The sequence below is a fragment of the Typopeltis vanoorti genome, chromosome 5, assembly GCF_054136105.1.
Source record: "Typopeltis vanoorti isolate ZY-2024b chromosome 5, IOZ_Tvanoo_1.0, whole genome shotgun sequence".
Classification (NCBI taxonomy): domain Eukaryota; kingdom Metazoa; phylum Arthropoda; class Arachnida; order Uropygi; family Thelyphonidae; genus Typopeltis; species Typopeltis vanoorti.
Window position 1 is genome coordinate 35664983 of NC_143553.1, and position 16499 is coordinate 35681481.

The window sequence follows — 16499 nt, forward strand, 5'->3', positions numbered from 1 at the left end:
TTTTGTGCTTCTTATGCTGGTCTGTTAGTAAACAGACTAAACCATTCTGATGATGTGATTACTTTACCTACTTTTGCTTCACCTGTAATGTAATATTTTATAATATTTCTTCTTCTTTCATCATCAAAATCCTGATACATACCCTCAGGGATGTACAGGATGAATGAAAAAGTTACACCATTACTGACTTCTGATTAACACTTTTCCTCCAAATTAATTATCTGTCAAGATTCCAATATTATCAGATCTTATGTTCTATCTTTTAAGATGCTTTTTAATGTCTAAATCCATCTATATCTTGGTCTTCCTCTGGATCTTTTTCCTGCCAACCTAGCAAAGAACATATGCTTTGCTAATCTTTCCTCTCCCATTCTGTTTATGTTAGGGTGACCAGATGTCCCCTTTTTTTAACGGGATTGTCCTCTTTTGAGACTCTGGTCCCATTGTCCCGACAAAACCTTAATGGGATGCTAATTGTCCCTTTTTATTAACTTTAGTCCCTTTTTGTCCCTTTTTTGAATTCATGGCATGATTTCGTTCTTGTATGTTCGATTATGGAAAGGATAATGTCTCTGCTGGTGACATGTGATAGCTTGAGATCGAAAACATGCATGCTATGATGATTATCAACTGTTATGAATGCACTCCCTCTGCGATAGGATGAAAATGCTGCAACCAGTGGCAGCTCTGCTGCATCCGGGTGGTAGCAAGGTTACTTAGTCTACCATGCCATCCTTTTGTGCTTCTTATGCTGGTCTGTTTGTAATTGTGAAAGTTAAAGCAATTATATATTGTGAATGGTGATATTTCATTCAAATTTTATCATGCTGAAAAGGAAGTGTAGTTTCACTCAGGATTTAAAAGAAGAATATCCCTTCTTGAAAGACAACGAAACAACAAACAAGTTGCAATGTACTGCGTGCCATTCCGTTTTTTCAATTGAACATGGAGGCCGTTCTGATATAAAACAGCATTTGACAAAGCAAAAACATAAATTAGCAGCTGTTCAAGTCAAGATATTATATAATTTTTCGCAAAAAATTCAAAAGGGAAAGGAAATTAACTGATGAAAGTAAATGTCTTGCAGCTCAAGAGGTTTGTTTGCATTTCATGCAGCGAAACATAACCTTTCTTTGAGGTCAATGGACTACACCTCTGAAATAGTGAGATATTTATTTCAAAAGAAATTTACATGTATGCAAACAAAGTGCCAATCAATTTTAGTGAATGTCCTGGCACCTTACTCAATGCGAGAAATAGCAATTGAATTGAAACAAGCCAAATATGTGTCAGTTATGGTAGACACATCAAACCACAGAGATTTGAAGTTGGTGCCTGTCCTTGTTAGGTACCTCATCCCAAATAAACCTGAATACCCAAATAAAGGTATTTAGGTTAAAGTGATAGATTTTCAGAACATAACAGGAGAAATAGCAGAATTGCTTGCAAATCATACTGGATATTTTGCAGAAACAGCAGCTGATTGAGAAAATTATTGCATTTTCTGCAGATAATTGCAACACCAACTTATACAAATGAGGTGGCTCCAACATTGTGTTTTCAAGACAGTGCTGCTCATCTTGTTCATAATGGTATACAGACAAGTGCTGATATTTTGCCTACTGCTATTTAAACAATTGTAAATAAAATATTTCAGTATTTACACCGAGAGAATAGAGGAATTTTCTGCTTATTTACAGAAATTGAATACAAGCATGTTCTAGGTAGTGTACAAACAAGATGGTTATCTTTACTACCAGGCTGTGAATAGGATTATTGACGTGTATGATTGACTCAGATCTTACTTTTTATCACAAGATAAATGCCCTACATTGTTGAAATCATTTTTCATTAACCAACAATCAATACTTTGGCTCCATTTCATGCAAAGCCAGCTGAAAATATTCTCAGCAACAAAAATAGAAAGGGAAAATATTTTGGCAACTGAAGAGATAGAAGAATTGGAATTGCTCAGACAGAAAATTACAAATAGGAATGCTTAGAACTTTCAAACATTTAAAATGTCATCAATTGTTTCAGAGTTTAAAGATGAAGGGTCTTTAAACTCTGAAACATTGAAACAATCTGAAACTCTGAAACAATCTTTGATGAAAAAGAATTTTTAGACACTACAAATTTATTTTATGATACTTTCCTTGAATATTTAAGCAAATGGACTTATTTCCCACCATTGAAAGCATTTCACTGGATTAAGTTGCAAACTCTACTAACTTTTGCCGAAGCTGCAAGAAGCCTAAAAGCAATCAGTAATGTTGACAGCAGAATATTCAATATTGTTAATGAAGATGAATTATTTGATGAAGTCAGCCATATAAATGTTGTGAATGCCAGGATGGAAGAATGGAAGGACACAAATGCTGAAGCGGACCAAAAGTGGTGTGAAGTGTTTAAGGTGCTTCAAGAAAAAAACATCCACTACAAAAACATACTGCCAGTTGTTGCGTTTGTTATGGCAATCCCAAGAACAAATGCAGCTATAGAGAGAATTTTTTCTCTCATGAGTTCTTTTGTGGTCTGAAAAGAACCGTTACCAAAACTGTGAAAGCAATAATTGTGATCAAGACACACTTTGACATTTCCTGTATTGACTTTTATGAGTGCATCGTGAAAGAACCAACTCTTTTGGAGGAAATAATGTTTTCATATCAATATAATAATAATGCTGATACTCCATAATTATAATGCATGCTTCAGTACTGTGTACTGTAATTATGATTATATGTTATTCCATTTTTATGTAGAGCATCCAGAAGTGTCCTGTTTTTGTCCCTTTTTTTAATTGCTGAAAAATTCAGTGTCCCTTTTTCTTAAAAATCTGGTCTCCCTAGTTTAAGTCATCATACTACCTGAGATTAGCTCTACTAACACATTCCTGAATGCTAACAATGGCAAATTCTTTCCTAATATCCTAATTTTTAATGTGATACTGCCACTCCACTTTGGATCTGTTCACTCCACTAATCTTTCTCAGAACTCATGTTAGAGGTTCTCCAGTCTTTGATCAAGTCTTTTATTTCTAACCTAGCTTACAGATCCATAAGTTAAAATTGGTTTGAATACTGTCTTGTATTCAGCTAATTAGTTTTTTGACTAATTTCTTTCTTATTCCATATAAATTTATTTACCTGACTTCCTACCATACCAGCTTTACTTAAACTGTTGTCTATTTCCATATTTAATTTACTATCTTCACTAAAAATTCTGTCTAAATATCTGAAATGTTTTACTTGTTTTGTAGGTTCACCATACAGTTGATGTTTTCAATGTTTCTGCCTATTTTCATGGTTTTTGTCTTTTTATTGCTGATTTTCATACCAAATGTATCACAATAGTCATTCAATTTAGTCAGGAAATCTTGCAGACTTGTACTGGATTTATTCAAAAGTATAGCATCATCTGCATAAAGTAAAGAGCTAAGATTAACATTACCAATTTTGATATCAGATTTAGTACCACTTTAGTTCATAATTTGATTTCCATGTAAATAATGAATAACTGGAGATAATGTGCACACCTGATTTTATCTCAAACTATCTTCCTGTATTGTGCACCCACAGTTCATAGGACTGGGTGTGGCAGATTGCCCAGAATAGTCAATTCATGCTGAAGTGGAGAAAGAAATAAAGGATGTACGAATTTGTCACCAACAAGTGAAATCATGTGCTTTATACATAAGATTTTCCAACTGTTATACAAGCCAAATAGTTACCACTTTAAAAACTACAGTGTTCATAAAACAAAAGTTAATTTTCCAATGTGAAATAATAAACAACTCGTCCCACAAGACGGATTGATTACCTTATTATCGGAATGGATTCTCCTTCTCCTGACATGCACAGAAGTGTTGAAGTGTCTCGCATCTGTGGGCATACATTATATCCTTTAATTCTAACTGCTGGCTTAAAGAGAGACAATGTATTTCTTGATATAATGTCCCATTTACTCCATATAACTGTGGTGTTCTGAACAGCATTTTTCTTGGCACCTTGTCATATGCCTTTTTCACATCAACAAAACTTAAATACAAATCCTTGCTTTATTCCCAAGATTTCTCAACTATATGTCTTAAAGTAAAAATCTAATCCTGACAATCTCTATTTGGCCTGAATCCAGCTTGTTCCTCACTGAGCTTCCCTTCCACAATTTTTCTTAGCCTTTTCTCAAGTATATCCTTATAGGACAATGCAGCCACTGTAAAACTGTTATATCTCTATGTTTGAGCATTTCTGGCTGAATTTCATTTTACTACTCCAGCTACCTTTTTACACTTTAGGCTTTTGATGACTTTTTCTATTTCAAGTGTGGATATGTGTCCCTGACTGCATTCATGTTGGAAGTTTTCTACTGTTCCGCTGATACTGCTTTTTAGCAGTCTTTCAAAGTAATTACTCCAGACATCTAGAATATCTTTGAAACATTGATTGATTCAGCCAGAGAGGCATGGTAAGGTTATCTGTAAGGATAGAAAAATCAGAACTCTGGACTCAGCTAGTTAGCAGTGAAGGAAAAGAAAAAAGCATATCAGAGTTCTTGGCAAGTTAGTCAGCTTGTACTTTTAGAGAATAGAGAAAAAGAAAGCACACTGTGTAAAACTAGCTAAACAAAAAGCTTGAATCTTTGTATTATGTAAATTAAACATAGACCACTGAACAAAATCAAAACCCCGTGACGTATATCTTATTTCTTCCTTTGAGAACAGTTTATTAAATTGTAATACTAAAGTCAGATGTTTTGTTGAGATCATAGTTAACTGTAAAACAGTGCTTCACATCTTTTGAAAGTAAAGAACAATTTTTTGTTCTTAGAATGAAATTAAGCTGAAGATGTGAAGTACATCAGTACTGCTAACATTGTAATGTCATATTGAAATATGAAATATAGTTCACTTTTAAATTGTTTTCACAATGTCTAATAAAGTTTTTGAAAATTGGAATAATTGATAACTGTCAATATACACTATCTACCAAGAATTGTCCAGACATCCCTGTTATTTAAAGTTATGGCACATTCCAGGTTTATGAATAACATAAAAATCAGTGGACAGATAGTAGGAAGCAGCATTTCATCGTAGTAGTCGAATACAGGTGGTATAGCAGTATGATGTAAACTCAGTAACTTTGAGAGAGGTGTCATGTGTTGACACATTGGCACGTCCATGTTTGCCATTGCTGCTCAACTGGAGCATCCAGAATCAATGGTTGGCGATGTAATCAACAAATGGAGACATTTTGGCATCACTAGTGCAGGAAAACATCCATGGCGGCCACTGAAAATGACTGACGGGGACAGGAGGGTATTAAAATGGGGGGGGTATGCAAGAACTGGCTACAATTAGCAGAGAGCACCAGTAACACTGTGGTGAGCACTAATAATGTATGAAAAGAACTCCATTTACTGGATTTACACGGAAGACCAGGGGCACACAAGCCAAACATTACAACGACAAACAAGGCAGTTTGTCTGGCCTGATGAATCAAGGTTCACCTGTTTCCCCATCTGATGGCAGGTTGTGGAGGCAGCCTGGTGAATGCTTGTTACCACAGTGTTGCGTCCACAGTGAAGTTTGGTGGTGGAGGAGTAATTGTGTGGGGTGCATTCAGCTGGTTTGGAATGGGATCACTAGTTGTTGTCCATGGTTCCATGAAGGCAGCTCAGTGACGTGATATTCTAGATAATCAGGTGCTGCCTACACTTTGGAGTTTTTATTGAACAGACCAGTGTTACTATCAAGATAATGTCCCATGTCACAAAGCTGCAGCTGTTATGGAATGATATGAAGAGAGGGTACCCTGCCCTGTGAAGAATTTTCAATCCCATCAAACACCTGTGGGACGAATTGGTGCAGCAATTGAGGTCCAGAGCAGCACATCCTTGATCTGTCAATGAACTCAGTGCTGCTTTGATGAAGGAATGAAGACAAATTCCACCTTTAATGTGCTGCACATTGGTGGAAAGCCTCTCTCAAAGGGTGCAAGAGGTGATCCAAGCCAAAGATAGACATACCTGATATTAGGTTTTGCCTGCTGGTATCAATTGTAAATTGCTAATGTGTCTGGAGAATTATTGGTAGATAGTGTATTATTAATTTTTAATAAAGATACATTAACACTCACTTTTATTTTCAAGGTCTGGCTTTCAGTGTACAAAAGGGAGTTGCTATACCACCAAGGTAAAATACAATATATAGAAAATTCTGTAGTATAATAAATTGCAGTCTCGCAATTATCCAGTCACATTGAGAAATTAATTTTCTGGCCAGTAAATTTAATTCTAAGTTATCTGAAGGCTGAATGAACAATGGATCATTGTATTTAATTTTGAGATGATATGTGTGTGTAATATCTTTTAAGAGGCCCTTTGGCCTCAAAATATTATATGGGTATCCCCAGAGTCAAGACTCATCATGGGAGACCTATACTGCTCAGTATCTATACAATACCTGTTATATTTCTCCTTAAACTTAAACCATTGGGGCATTCACAACTACCTCTGGCCATCCAGTCCACCCATTTATCACTCTCCAAGAAAAGAACCTAGTCTGCACACCCTTACTAACCACATATGTTTGACAAGTGACTCTTTTTCTCCCTACTCCTCATGTATTGAAAAATTTCTTTTGTATCAATCTTATAGAATTCCTTTCTTAACTTATATGTTTCTACCATGTCATTGTCTCCTCCACCTGTCAACTAAGCTCTGTAACCCACACATCTTCAATCTATCCTCATATGGAACATTCCACAGCCTGTCCCAAGTTTTGTCACTTGTTTCTGAATCCTCTCTAGCACCTCCTGATCCATGTGACCAAATCTGGGTGCAGTAGTCAACACGTGGCTGAAACATAGCTTTATTAAGAGGGATGTTAACCTCCCTTCTTTACCTGTCAGTGTGTTTTTCATTCCTCAAACTTGTTTAAGTTTAGTTAGTAAGGGTGTGCAGACTAGGTTCTTTGCTTGGAGAGTCGTGAATGAGTGGACTGGATTGCCAGAGGTCGTAGTTAATGTCCCAATGGTAAAAAATTAAGGAGAGGTATGACAGGTATCTTTACTTGTCAATATGTTCTTCAATGCCCAAGTAATCCTTTGAGCTATTTTGCCAAAAACTTTTGCAATATGGCATCTAACCTTCAAACGTCTATCCACCATCATCCCTGGTTTTGTCAATTTCCTGTAATCTGGTACCATCAATATGATTCAGAGTATGTAATCATTCCCTCCCAGAGGATGTTACCTTACATTTTGCAACATTAATTGATGATCATTGTTCTTTGCCACACTGCTGATTTTTTAAAATTATCCTGCAGGATAACTACATCACCTTTATCAACTATTGCCCTTCCCAGTTTTGCATTGTTAGCAAACAAACTGAATATCCCCCCCCCCCCCCACACACACTTAAAACTTGTGCTGTATCATTAATGTACAAATTAAAGAGCAGTTGTCCTAGTACATAGCCCTGGGGTACTTCACTAGTCACCCTTATTCGTCTTGATTCCATTCCAGTGTATACCACTCTCTCTGATGTCTATCAGCTATCCCCTATCATGCCACCAATCTCATATCCATTTGCTCCAACTTATGTAATAGTTTTCCATGCAGTATTCTGTCAAATGCGTTTGTCAAGTCCAGCAATATCATGGTGTAGCCATTTCCTTCATCTAATTCTACTGTCACCTTATAAAATGTGAATAAACTACTAAGTCATGCTTCCCTGTATAGAGTATCATGTTGATTATATCATTGAGTTTAATCAACTTGATACCCTGTATCAAGTTGATTAAAGTACCTTTAATCAACTTTTCCAATACTGTAACCACCATTGCATAGATATTAAATGGTCTGTAATTTGTTACTTTTGTCTTTGACAGGAGGTGCTGCCAGTTCTCTTGCACATTCATTTTAACGAGTACCTTCAGTTCATCTACCTCAATTCTGACATCAGCTTCTGTCGCATTAATAACTGCAAAGTCTCCACCTGGATGACATGTTCTTGCAAAGATGATCACTTATTAACACAACTATTTCTTCTTCTTCTGTCTCTTTCCTTTCATCACCACTGAGTGAAGTTATCCTTCCGTAATCATTCTTTTTCTTATTTCTGTATAGCAAAAAAACTCTTTTGGATTTACTTTGGCATACTTGATAATTTTCTCTGATATCTGATTTAGCCTTTCTTACAAGACTAGTTACCACTTCTTGCTTGCACTTTGTATTGCTGAGTGTCACTTTTTTTGTTTATATTCCTTCCACGATGCCTTTTTTTTTTTTTGTGGCTCCTGCTTTGCCACCTACTCATATACTTAAATCCTACTTGGTTTATTTTCCTGGTCCTAGGCATGCAATTTGATACTTTTCTCAATCTCACCACTTCCATTGCATTACTGACATTCTTTCCTTGTGGTTTCTTAAGCCATTATTCTGCTTCCTAAGTTTGTCATAATTGCCTTCTTTGTATTTCCACATACATCCTTTTTGTTTAGCAACCTCCTAAAACAAGAATGCATGGTCACGTTCTCCTTTTGGAGGCAGAGTGTCTACCATGGTTATGGATACATTTTCTGATGCTGTCAGCAGATCAAGCATTCTCAAACTCCTGTTTCCATTTTGCTATGTGCCCTTTTCTCCTAATCTGCCACAGTTCATCATCTATGATAATTCTTCATACTGCACTTATTGTGCTAATCTGCTGATGTATGGCATCCATATCTTCTTCTGGGGCTCCCAGGTATATTGTCCCAGTATATTTTGTTCTGTCAGCCTCAAATAAACCATTACCCTCACTTCTCCTGTCCTCTGGAACTTCTATTTTTATTTGTCAAAGTTCTTCAGCTATCGTTAATAATATCCCTTCTCTTGCCCTGTTTGTTCTATCTTCTCTGGAAATACGATGACACCTCCAGGGAGTCCAAAGACTCATCGAGGGAAGGCACCTGCTCTATAGCTCTGTCTCCACCAACGGAATCTACCGCTGACCACCACTAGTTTTTCCACAGACAATCACAAACATCTATGTCCATGGCGGGATTCAAACCCGTCGTAGCCTTTTCGTTTGAGAGTGGATACGCTAACCACTCGGCCAGCTAGACTGGCATTCCTTTATATTCTGTTCCTGTAACTACTACATCATTTTCTGTTAACCAGATTTTGCTGATGCCAATAATTTTTGGTCAAGTTGAACTGACCAATGCCAAAAACTTTTCTCCTACTTGGGCATTTATTTTCACGCATTTCAACATCCCCTTGGGCCCATAGTTGCCTTTGCATAATGTCATTACCAGCCCATTCAGATTTGAAACCTGGGAAACTGCACTCGGATGTTCTGGCATTTCTGCGCTCCCACTCATTTGTCCCACTTATAGGCTTGGTTAGAGTCTTGCTTGATAGCTTTCTCGTGTAATAGCTGTAGTTTCTGATTTTGCACTTTCAAACTTTCGCTGACCAATTTCTCTAAACAAGCAACTAACCATTCAAATGCAGTCTGTCATATCAAAGTTCTTTTGTGGAGGGAATTTCATCAAATTCACTCCACACATCCATGAACTGCACACCATTCCTCCTGCACAATCTTCTTATTGAGATGCAGTCCTATCCTATGAGATCTTATCATATCAACAGCAGACTCACAATCTTTACTTTCTTACTCTTCATTTTTGCTTCTTTCAACAACTCTTTCATATCCTCTTTCAATGCATATTTATTACCTTTCAAATTATTTGTGCCTTCCAAAACAAGTAACTTTTCCAGTTCCTTCCTTCAGCAAACTAGCAGCTTCGCTAATATCTTTGATTTTTGCACCTGGGAAGCATATTTTTGTCACTTTCTTGTTAAGTTATAAGCGCTATGCTGTTTATATTCTGATATTAATTCCCTGTGTGTGGATGCATGCTAGCAAATATCTATTTTCTTTAGTCAACTCTGCAGATCCCTTGGGACAGTAGTCCTAGTTCCCTAGCCTAATTGTGAAAACATTGAGCTTTGTATTTTTGACAACAGGTATATTGGTTGTAATAGGTCCCTGGGGGGGGATAAAATTATACAAAATGCTGCCTAATTTCATTTTTTTTTTTTTTTCAGTCATGTATTATTGCCAAGTAACTTGGCTTCTTTTAAGCCTAATTTATACCATGATGATGTGGCCTTATTTATCAAAGAATTATTTTTCATTCTTGTATTAGCAGATCAAAAAAAAAATCTTTGTTTTGAATTTTTTTTTTACATGGTTGTTAAACATTATCTGAGTTGCTTGGTATCTTCTTTTTTCTCCTTTCCCGAATCTAGGCCTAGTGTCCTGTTGCAGTTTCATCCCAACATTTCATTGGTCTTGACCCCTTTGGTTAGTAGTTCATCTTCTTGGATATTTTATCATATGCCATTCATTCCAAATAGAAAGAGCAACTTTCTATATAATAGAAAGTTGCTCTTTCTATTTGGTTCTGTATTTTTCTATTTTTTTTTTTTAAATGTATTTATTTTTATTTTTTTATCAGTGTTTGGTTTTGTTCTTAGAGTATATCCTTATTTCTCTTTTTATCTAATCTTGTATAACCTGCTTGTTTTCTCATATATTTCATTTCTGCTGCAGCAATTCTTTTCTTATCTCTTTCTCTTATTGTCCCTGCTTCACTGCCATATAACATTGTTGGTTTTGATAAAATATTGTGCATTCTTGGTCTGCTTTTTTGGTAATGTGCTGGCCTTAATGTTTTGTTTATTATTACATTTACTTTGGAGAATTTGTTAATTTTGTTAGAAATGTCTAAATCTTTAGTGTAACTTAATTAATAACCCAAATAATTAAAATTATTGACGTTCAGTTATTTTGCATGTTATATTTTAGTTTTGATGAATTTTTTTACTTTGAATTCTGTTGTTTTAGTTTTTTTATTTTTGGAGAGATTGACATTTGTTTTGTTATGGGGGGGACTGAAAAGTTCTGATAAACACCTAGAACAAAAATATTAAAGCAACTGATATAACCACAAGTAAGAGCATATATTAAAACCTTTTAATCCCCATGTTTCATCAAATTGTAATAATTTATTTTTTTCTTTTAGGATATATAAGAAGCCATGTCAGAGGTTTTGAAGAAATTCAAAGACACAGGGACAGGCTGTCATCAAGTTTTTCATCCTGCAAGAAAAGTCCACAGCTGAGATTCACCAAGCTTTGCATGAGAGTTTAGGGGACTGCCCCAGCATATTCAACAGTTGGCAGATGGGTGGCCACGTTTAAAACTGGGCATCCTGAGACAACATATGCCCCCAGATCAAGAAGACCTTCCATGGCGATCATACCTGAAAACATTGATGCAGTGCATGCCATGATCCTTGATGATAGATGAATACCAGCCAAAACATTTCAAAGACAGTGGAGATATCCAGGGAATGAGTTGGGCTCATTATTCACCAACATCTGGACATGCAGAAGCTCTCAATGAAGTGAATCCCCAAATGTTTGAATGCTGACCAAAAGAGAGAACGTGTGCTATCATCTCAAGGGATTTTGGGTCATTTTGAGAAGTCAGGTACAAATTTTTTGGCTCATATTTGTGACTGTTGATGAAACATGGCTTCATCACTATGATCTAGAGACCAAACAACAGTCAGTGGAATGGAGACACAAAGATTCCCCATGGCCAAAGAAGTTCCAAACCCAAAAGTCAGCAGGGAAGGTTCTTGCCATTGTCGTTTAAGATATGGATAATGTAATCCTTATCAAGTACCTCAAAAAAAGGTGACAGCAGCAGTTTATTTGGCAGCTGCGAAGGAATTGAAGGAAAAATGTTGCGGGAAACTGAGCAGAGGCTTTTTGTTTTCATAGGACAACACACTTGCTCACGCTGCTGATGGAACAAAACAGACAATACACAACTTGGGCTTTCAATGTCTGCCTCATCCACCCTATTTGCTAGTGTTATGTCCCTTTTTATCCTAAGATTTTGTTTGTCTTACAAACTGCCTTCGTCTATATTCTTCTAACTTCTACTTTCAAGACATCACCAAAATTTCTACCAATATTTGAGCTATTGTTCCCCGTAGTATCCCTAGTATTTGTATTTTAACTGCGCCCTTTGGGATATTTAGTTTAAGATATTTTATACATAAACAGAGAAAAGGAACTCAAATATCTGAAAGTGTAACTATTGCAGTCGTGACACTATTTCTTGTTACTCAACATTAATTCCTTAAACTTCCCGTTTCTTAACATTAATTCCCCACGTGATTAGGTTCGAATGTTTCTAAGCGGTGCATTGGATTAGCAATATCAGACAACTTTTTTTATCATTAAGCAAAAGGTTTATTATTTCTCTAAACATGGTACATATCAAAATACTCAACTAAATTACTTACACACTAAAATTTTCTTAATACAAGTAGTTGGGCTATGATTCGACAAAAGTTAATGAAAATTTGTGGCGGCATGATCCTACGATCATGCCGCCACAAATTTTCATAGAAAACATGAATTCACTTAACATGGAAAAATTAGATCACCACACATTATTAGATTATTCAACTTCAAGTACACTAACAAAATCATTAACTACTCTAGCATGTACTTATGACAATTCCGATTCTCTACACATCACACTTGGTATTCAAATTCCTCAGGCTACTTGATTACTCAATTCACACTAATCAAACTCAATATCACAACTATGTCATTAACTTTCCTTTTACATCACAGTAGGCACTCAAGATTCTTAGGATAATTAATTATTCACAAATTATCAACACTAGCTAGCTTACTTTTAACACTCTCTATCAAATTCTAAAGTCCTATTGTAATATCTCCCTAATCACTTTAACAGCTCCGTATTATGACAATGGTACCTATCACAAACAACTTCTAGTTAACATAAGACAAATTTCACAATACCTTTCTTTAGCTTCACTTACAGGCCTTTACCTTCTACTGAACAAACTTGCATGCATAACTTCTTGCAATTCAGGGCTATATAAACATCTGCGGCGTCGGCTGTACTATCCGAAACGAGGACATCGATATTATCACAGCTTCCTATGACTCTATGGTATATTTCGTTTTCTACATAGGAATACGGGAATAGCTTTCCCGCTCACCTTCGACTCCTTGTTGTGACATGAGGATATAAGTCATATCTCTCCACTCAGGAACACCGTGAAATCCACTAGAAAACCAAACTAAAACCACCGCGACTATCCAAACGTTTCTTCTCCTCTGGCAAAAGGCAAAAAGGCCTCAAGCCTCCCTGACTATCTAAACGTCTTCCCCAAAACCCAAAGAAGCCTACTCTTCGAAAAAAGCCTTGAGGGGGGGGGGGTTACCAACCCTTTTATAGCTGCTCCCCTAACGGCGCCCTTTCTTACTTCCTTTTCCCGCCTCCTGCTTGTTTTCCGTCTGTCTACCAATTGGGTAGCATTTTGCCGCCATACGTCATTTTGATCGGCAACTCATAACGAAGTTTCTATCCGGGTATGGGCCCTAAGCGATATTCCGTTATTTCTCTTGTTAGCCTCTATCTTAACCCTCTTTTAAACCTTTTCTCAGAATTCTACTTAATGCTTAATCTGTAGCCTCTTACATAGCGTATTTCATGACTCATTCTTTTATGCTTATGCACTTAACTCTTTCATTCTTAATCGCATTACTACATTAATTCTTAGTTAGCTATTTATTTAATACAAATTCCTTGTTTAGTCATAATACATCTTAATACATTCTTTTCTTTTGTTATCTTAACTAAACAATAGACCTTCACATTTTACTCAATTTATACTGGATGCAAGAATATTTTATTAATTAAATTATCCTTTTTATGCAGGGTTTTTTTATTTATGTTATTTATTTTTCATGTTACACCATGATAACTGAGAATACTATATTCTCAAGATATCAGGTGTAACACTAGACCTGGCCCCATCTGACTTTGCTATTTCCAAATTTAAAGAAACATTTGAAAGGAACAAAATTTAACTGCAGATGAAGTCATATCTGAAGCTGAGGTGTCGTTTGTGCAACAAGGGAAAGATTTTTTTCTCAGGGGATCACATATGATGCAGCAACATTGCAAGAAGTGTACAACACTTCATTGAATATGTAGAATAATGTGCAGGTTATATGGTTCTACCTCAATTCCTTCATGGTGATTATCACAACTTTTCAGCACACCCTTGTATTAAATTCAATTCATAAACAGCTTTTTGTAGATTGTCTTCGGTTGTTCCAAATGTCACTTGGTCATCTGCAAACAGTAAAGTCTCTAAGATAAAATATATTTCTATTTAAATATTCCAAATAATATTGGAGTGTTGCTTGGTATGTACGAGGGGAGAGGGCTGGGAAGTTCTGATAAACACCAGAACAAAAATGATATTAAAGCAACTGATATAACCACAAGAAAGAACATACAAGGATATTAGAACATAAGTTAACTTCATAACCCTGCAACTAGTATGTTCTTTTTTGTGGTTATATCAGTTGCTTTAATATAATTTTTGTTCTAGGTGTTTATCAAAACTTTTCAGCCCTCCTCCCTCGTATATACCAATCAGAACTTTCCAGTCTCCTCTTGTATGCTACAAATATCAAGTTTGGAAGGAAATTGCTTATATGAAATAATATAATCACTATTTTGTTCACACATATATATATGTACATCTTTTTATTTATATATTGCTGTTAATTTCTCTAATTTTTTATATTTCTCTTATAATACCAGTAATTAGAGATTTGCTTACTATTACTGTAAGGAGCTGTCATTACGAGATGAATAGGAACCACTGCTGACAAAATTATTTACTTATAATCATGATCTTCTCCTACACAATAAGACCTTCTTCCACACATTTCACACAACACCCACTTTCAATAATTAAAGTTAATAAAATAATTGTTTTATTTTTTCAAAGTTGATTCTAATTGTAGAGAACTTGTATGGACGACTACAGGAACAGTTTATAGTGGATAGTTTTCTGTTGTTGATTTTTTTAGAATAGCATTGTGCCTATGAGGATGGCTTTGTCAAGGCTTTGACAATTTGTTACCATTAGTGATTTTGTTATAATGATGTTTGCTTTAGTGAGTGAATCATCTATAGAAGGTATCTTGACTATGTTGTTGCTGATATGGCTCAAAATATCAATAGCTTAAACTGGAACATTAAAATAATTTATAGCAAAATAAATAAAACCAAACCCATTGTTTAATTACAATTTACATTGATTACTAGAACAACAATAGAAAGGACTGTAAGCATTCACCTCATCAGTAATTAATGTTTTTTTGCTGACAATTGTGCTTTAGGTAACTCCACATGTGTTGCTTATTGCTAACACCGCCTATCAGTATTACCACCTTGTATAGTTAGTCATATAAAGTTCCTATTCATTTTTATTTATTCTTTTTAGATTTAAAAAAGAGAAAAATATTTACAGTTCATTTCGATTTTCCTGAAAGGGTCCCTAAGATTGAAAGTGTATGTGTAGCATGCCTTTTCATGTCATAGCACCTGTGATGAGTGTTACATTCTTGTTGTGTGGTAACCTACTTGGATCTCGCATAATTATCATTACAATATACAATGCAAGTGATATTGCAAGTATGGCTTTCAATTAGAACTACAGTATATCCCCCCCCCCCCAAAAAAGTAGCAGCAGTCGTTTATAATCGCATATTTTTATAGATATGAGTATTTGCTATAGTAAGTATAGCAAGTGAAGCTTGAGCTAGCTGCTGTCATACAGGAACTGCAGAGTATTTTCTTTTGAAATACAGCAAACATTCACTATAGTGATTCCCTAGAGACCAGCGACAATATTCTTATAGTACAAGGTTTTTGCAATACTGAATTTAGGGAAAACATACTGATTCTTCCCCCCCCCCCCATTGCAAAAGAGAACAAAAAAAAAAGTAATGGAGATAAAACAGAACAAAAGAAATCACTGGGAATGCAATGCAAAGCAGAAAACATAGAGGAAGCTGGGTGAAATAGAACAAAGAAAATTGTGAGAAATTGTAGATTGATGACAACATGCAAAGGATGGACCATAAAAAGAACTAGAAGAGTATGAAATTATAAAACTGAAAAATCCAGAAATAATTTCAAACTATTAAGTTAGCTTAATGTTACTTACCTGAAATCTGCATAATAAACTAAATATGTGCAGTCTGTACCATTAAAAAATAACCTAGAAACTATAGCATCTAATTAACTTTATAATTGGTTATATCCAATTATAAAAAGGATGGTAACACAAGTGATGAACATTAGTCTGCAATATCAGACTGGTAAGTGATTGATATATTTGTTGTGAATCCCAGCTTTCTAATTGAGCAGAAACCCAGTGATGTATGTTTTGCAGAAACTGATATTGTTCTCTTAGAGCTGAGATTAAAGAACCATCTTGTTTTGTGTTTGCAAGGTTCTTTATCCTTATATAGGGTAAAAAAATTCTAAATTTCTCGTTTAGAATTTGTTTTTAATGATATGGTGTGTGC

At 35.5% G+C, this 16499-nt stretch overlaps 1 protein-coding gene across 2 annotated transcripts in view; it reads left to right on the forward strand.

Moving 5' to 3' along the window:
• LOC150106316 (uncharacterized) overlaps positions 1 to 16499 on the forward strand; it is a 129072-nt gene that overhangs the window by 67090 nt on the left and 45483 nt on the right. For both annotated transcript variants that reach the window (XM_090392356.1, XM_090392355.1), the window contains exon 5: positions 6148 to 6190. In XM_090392356.1, coding sequence (XP_090248482.1) covers positions 6148 to 6190 — 43 coding nt within the window. The remainder of the gene's footprint in view (positions 1 to 6147; positions 6191 to 16499) is intronic.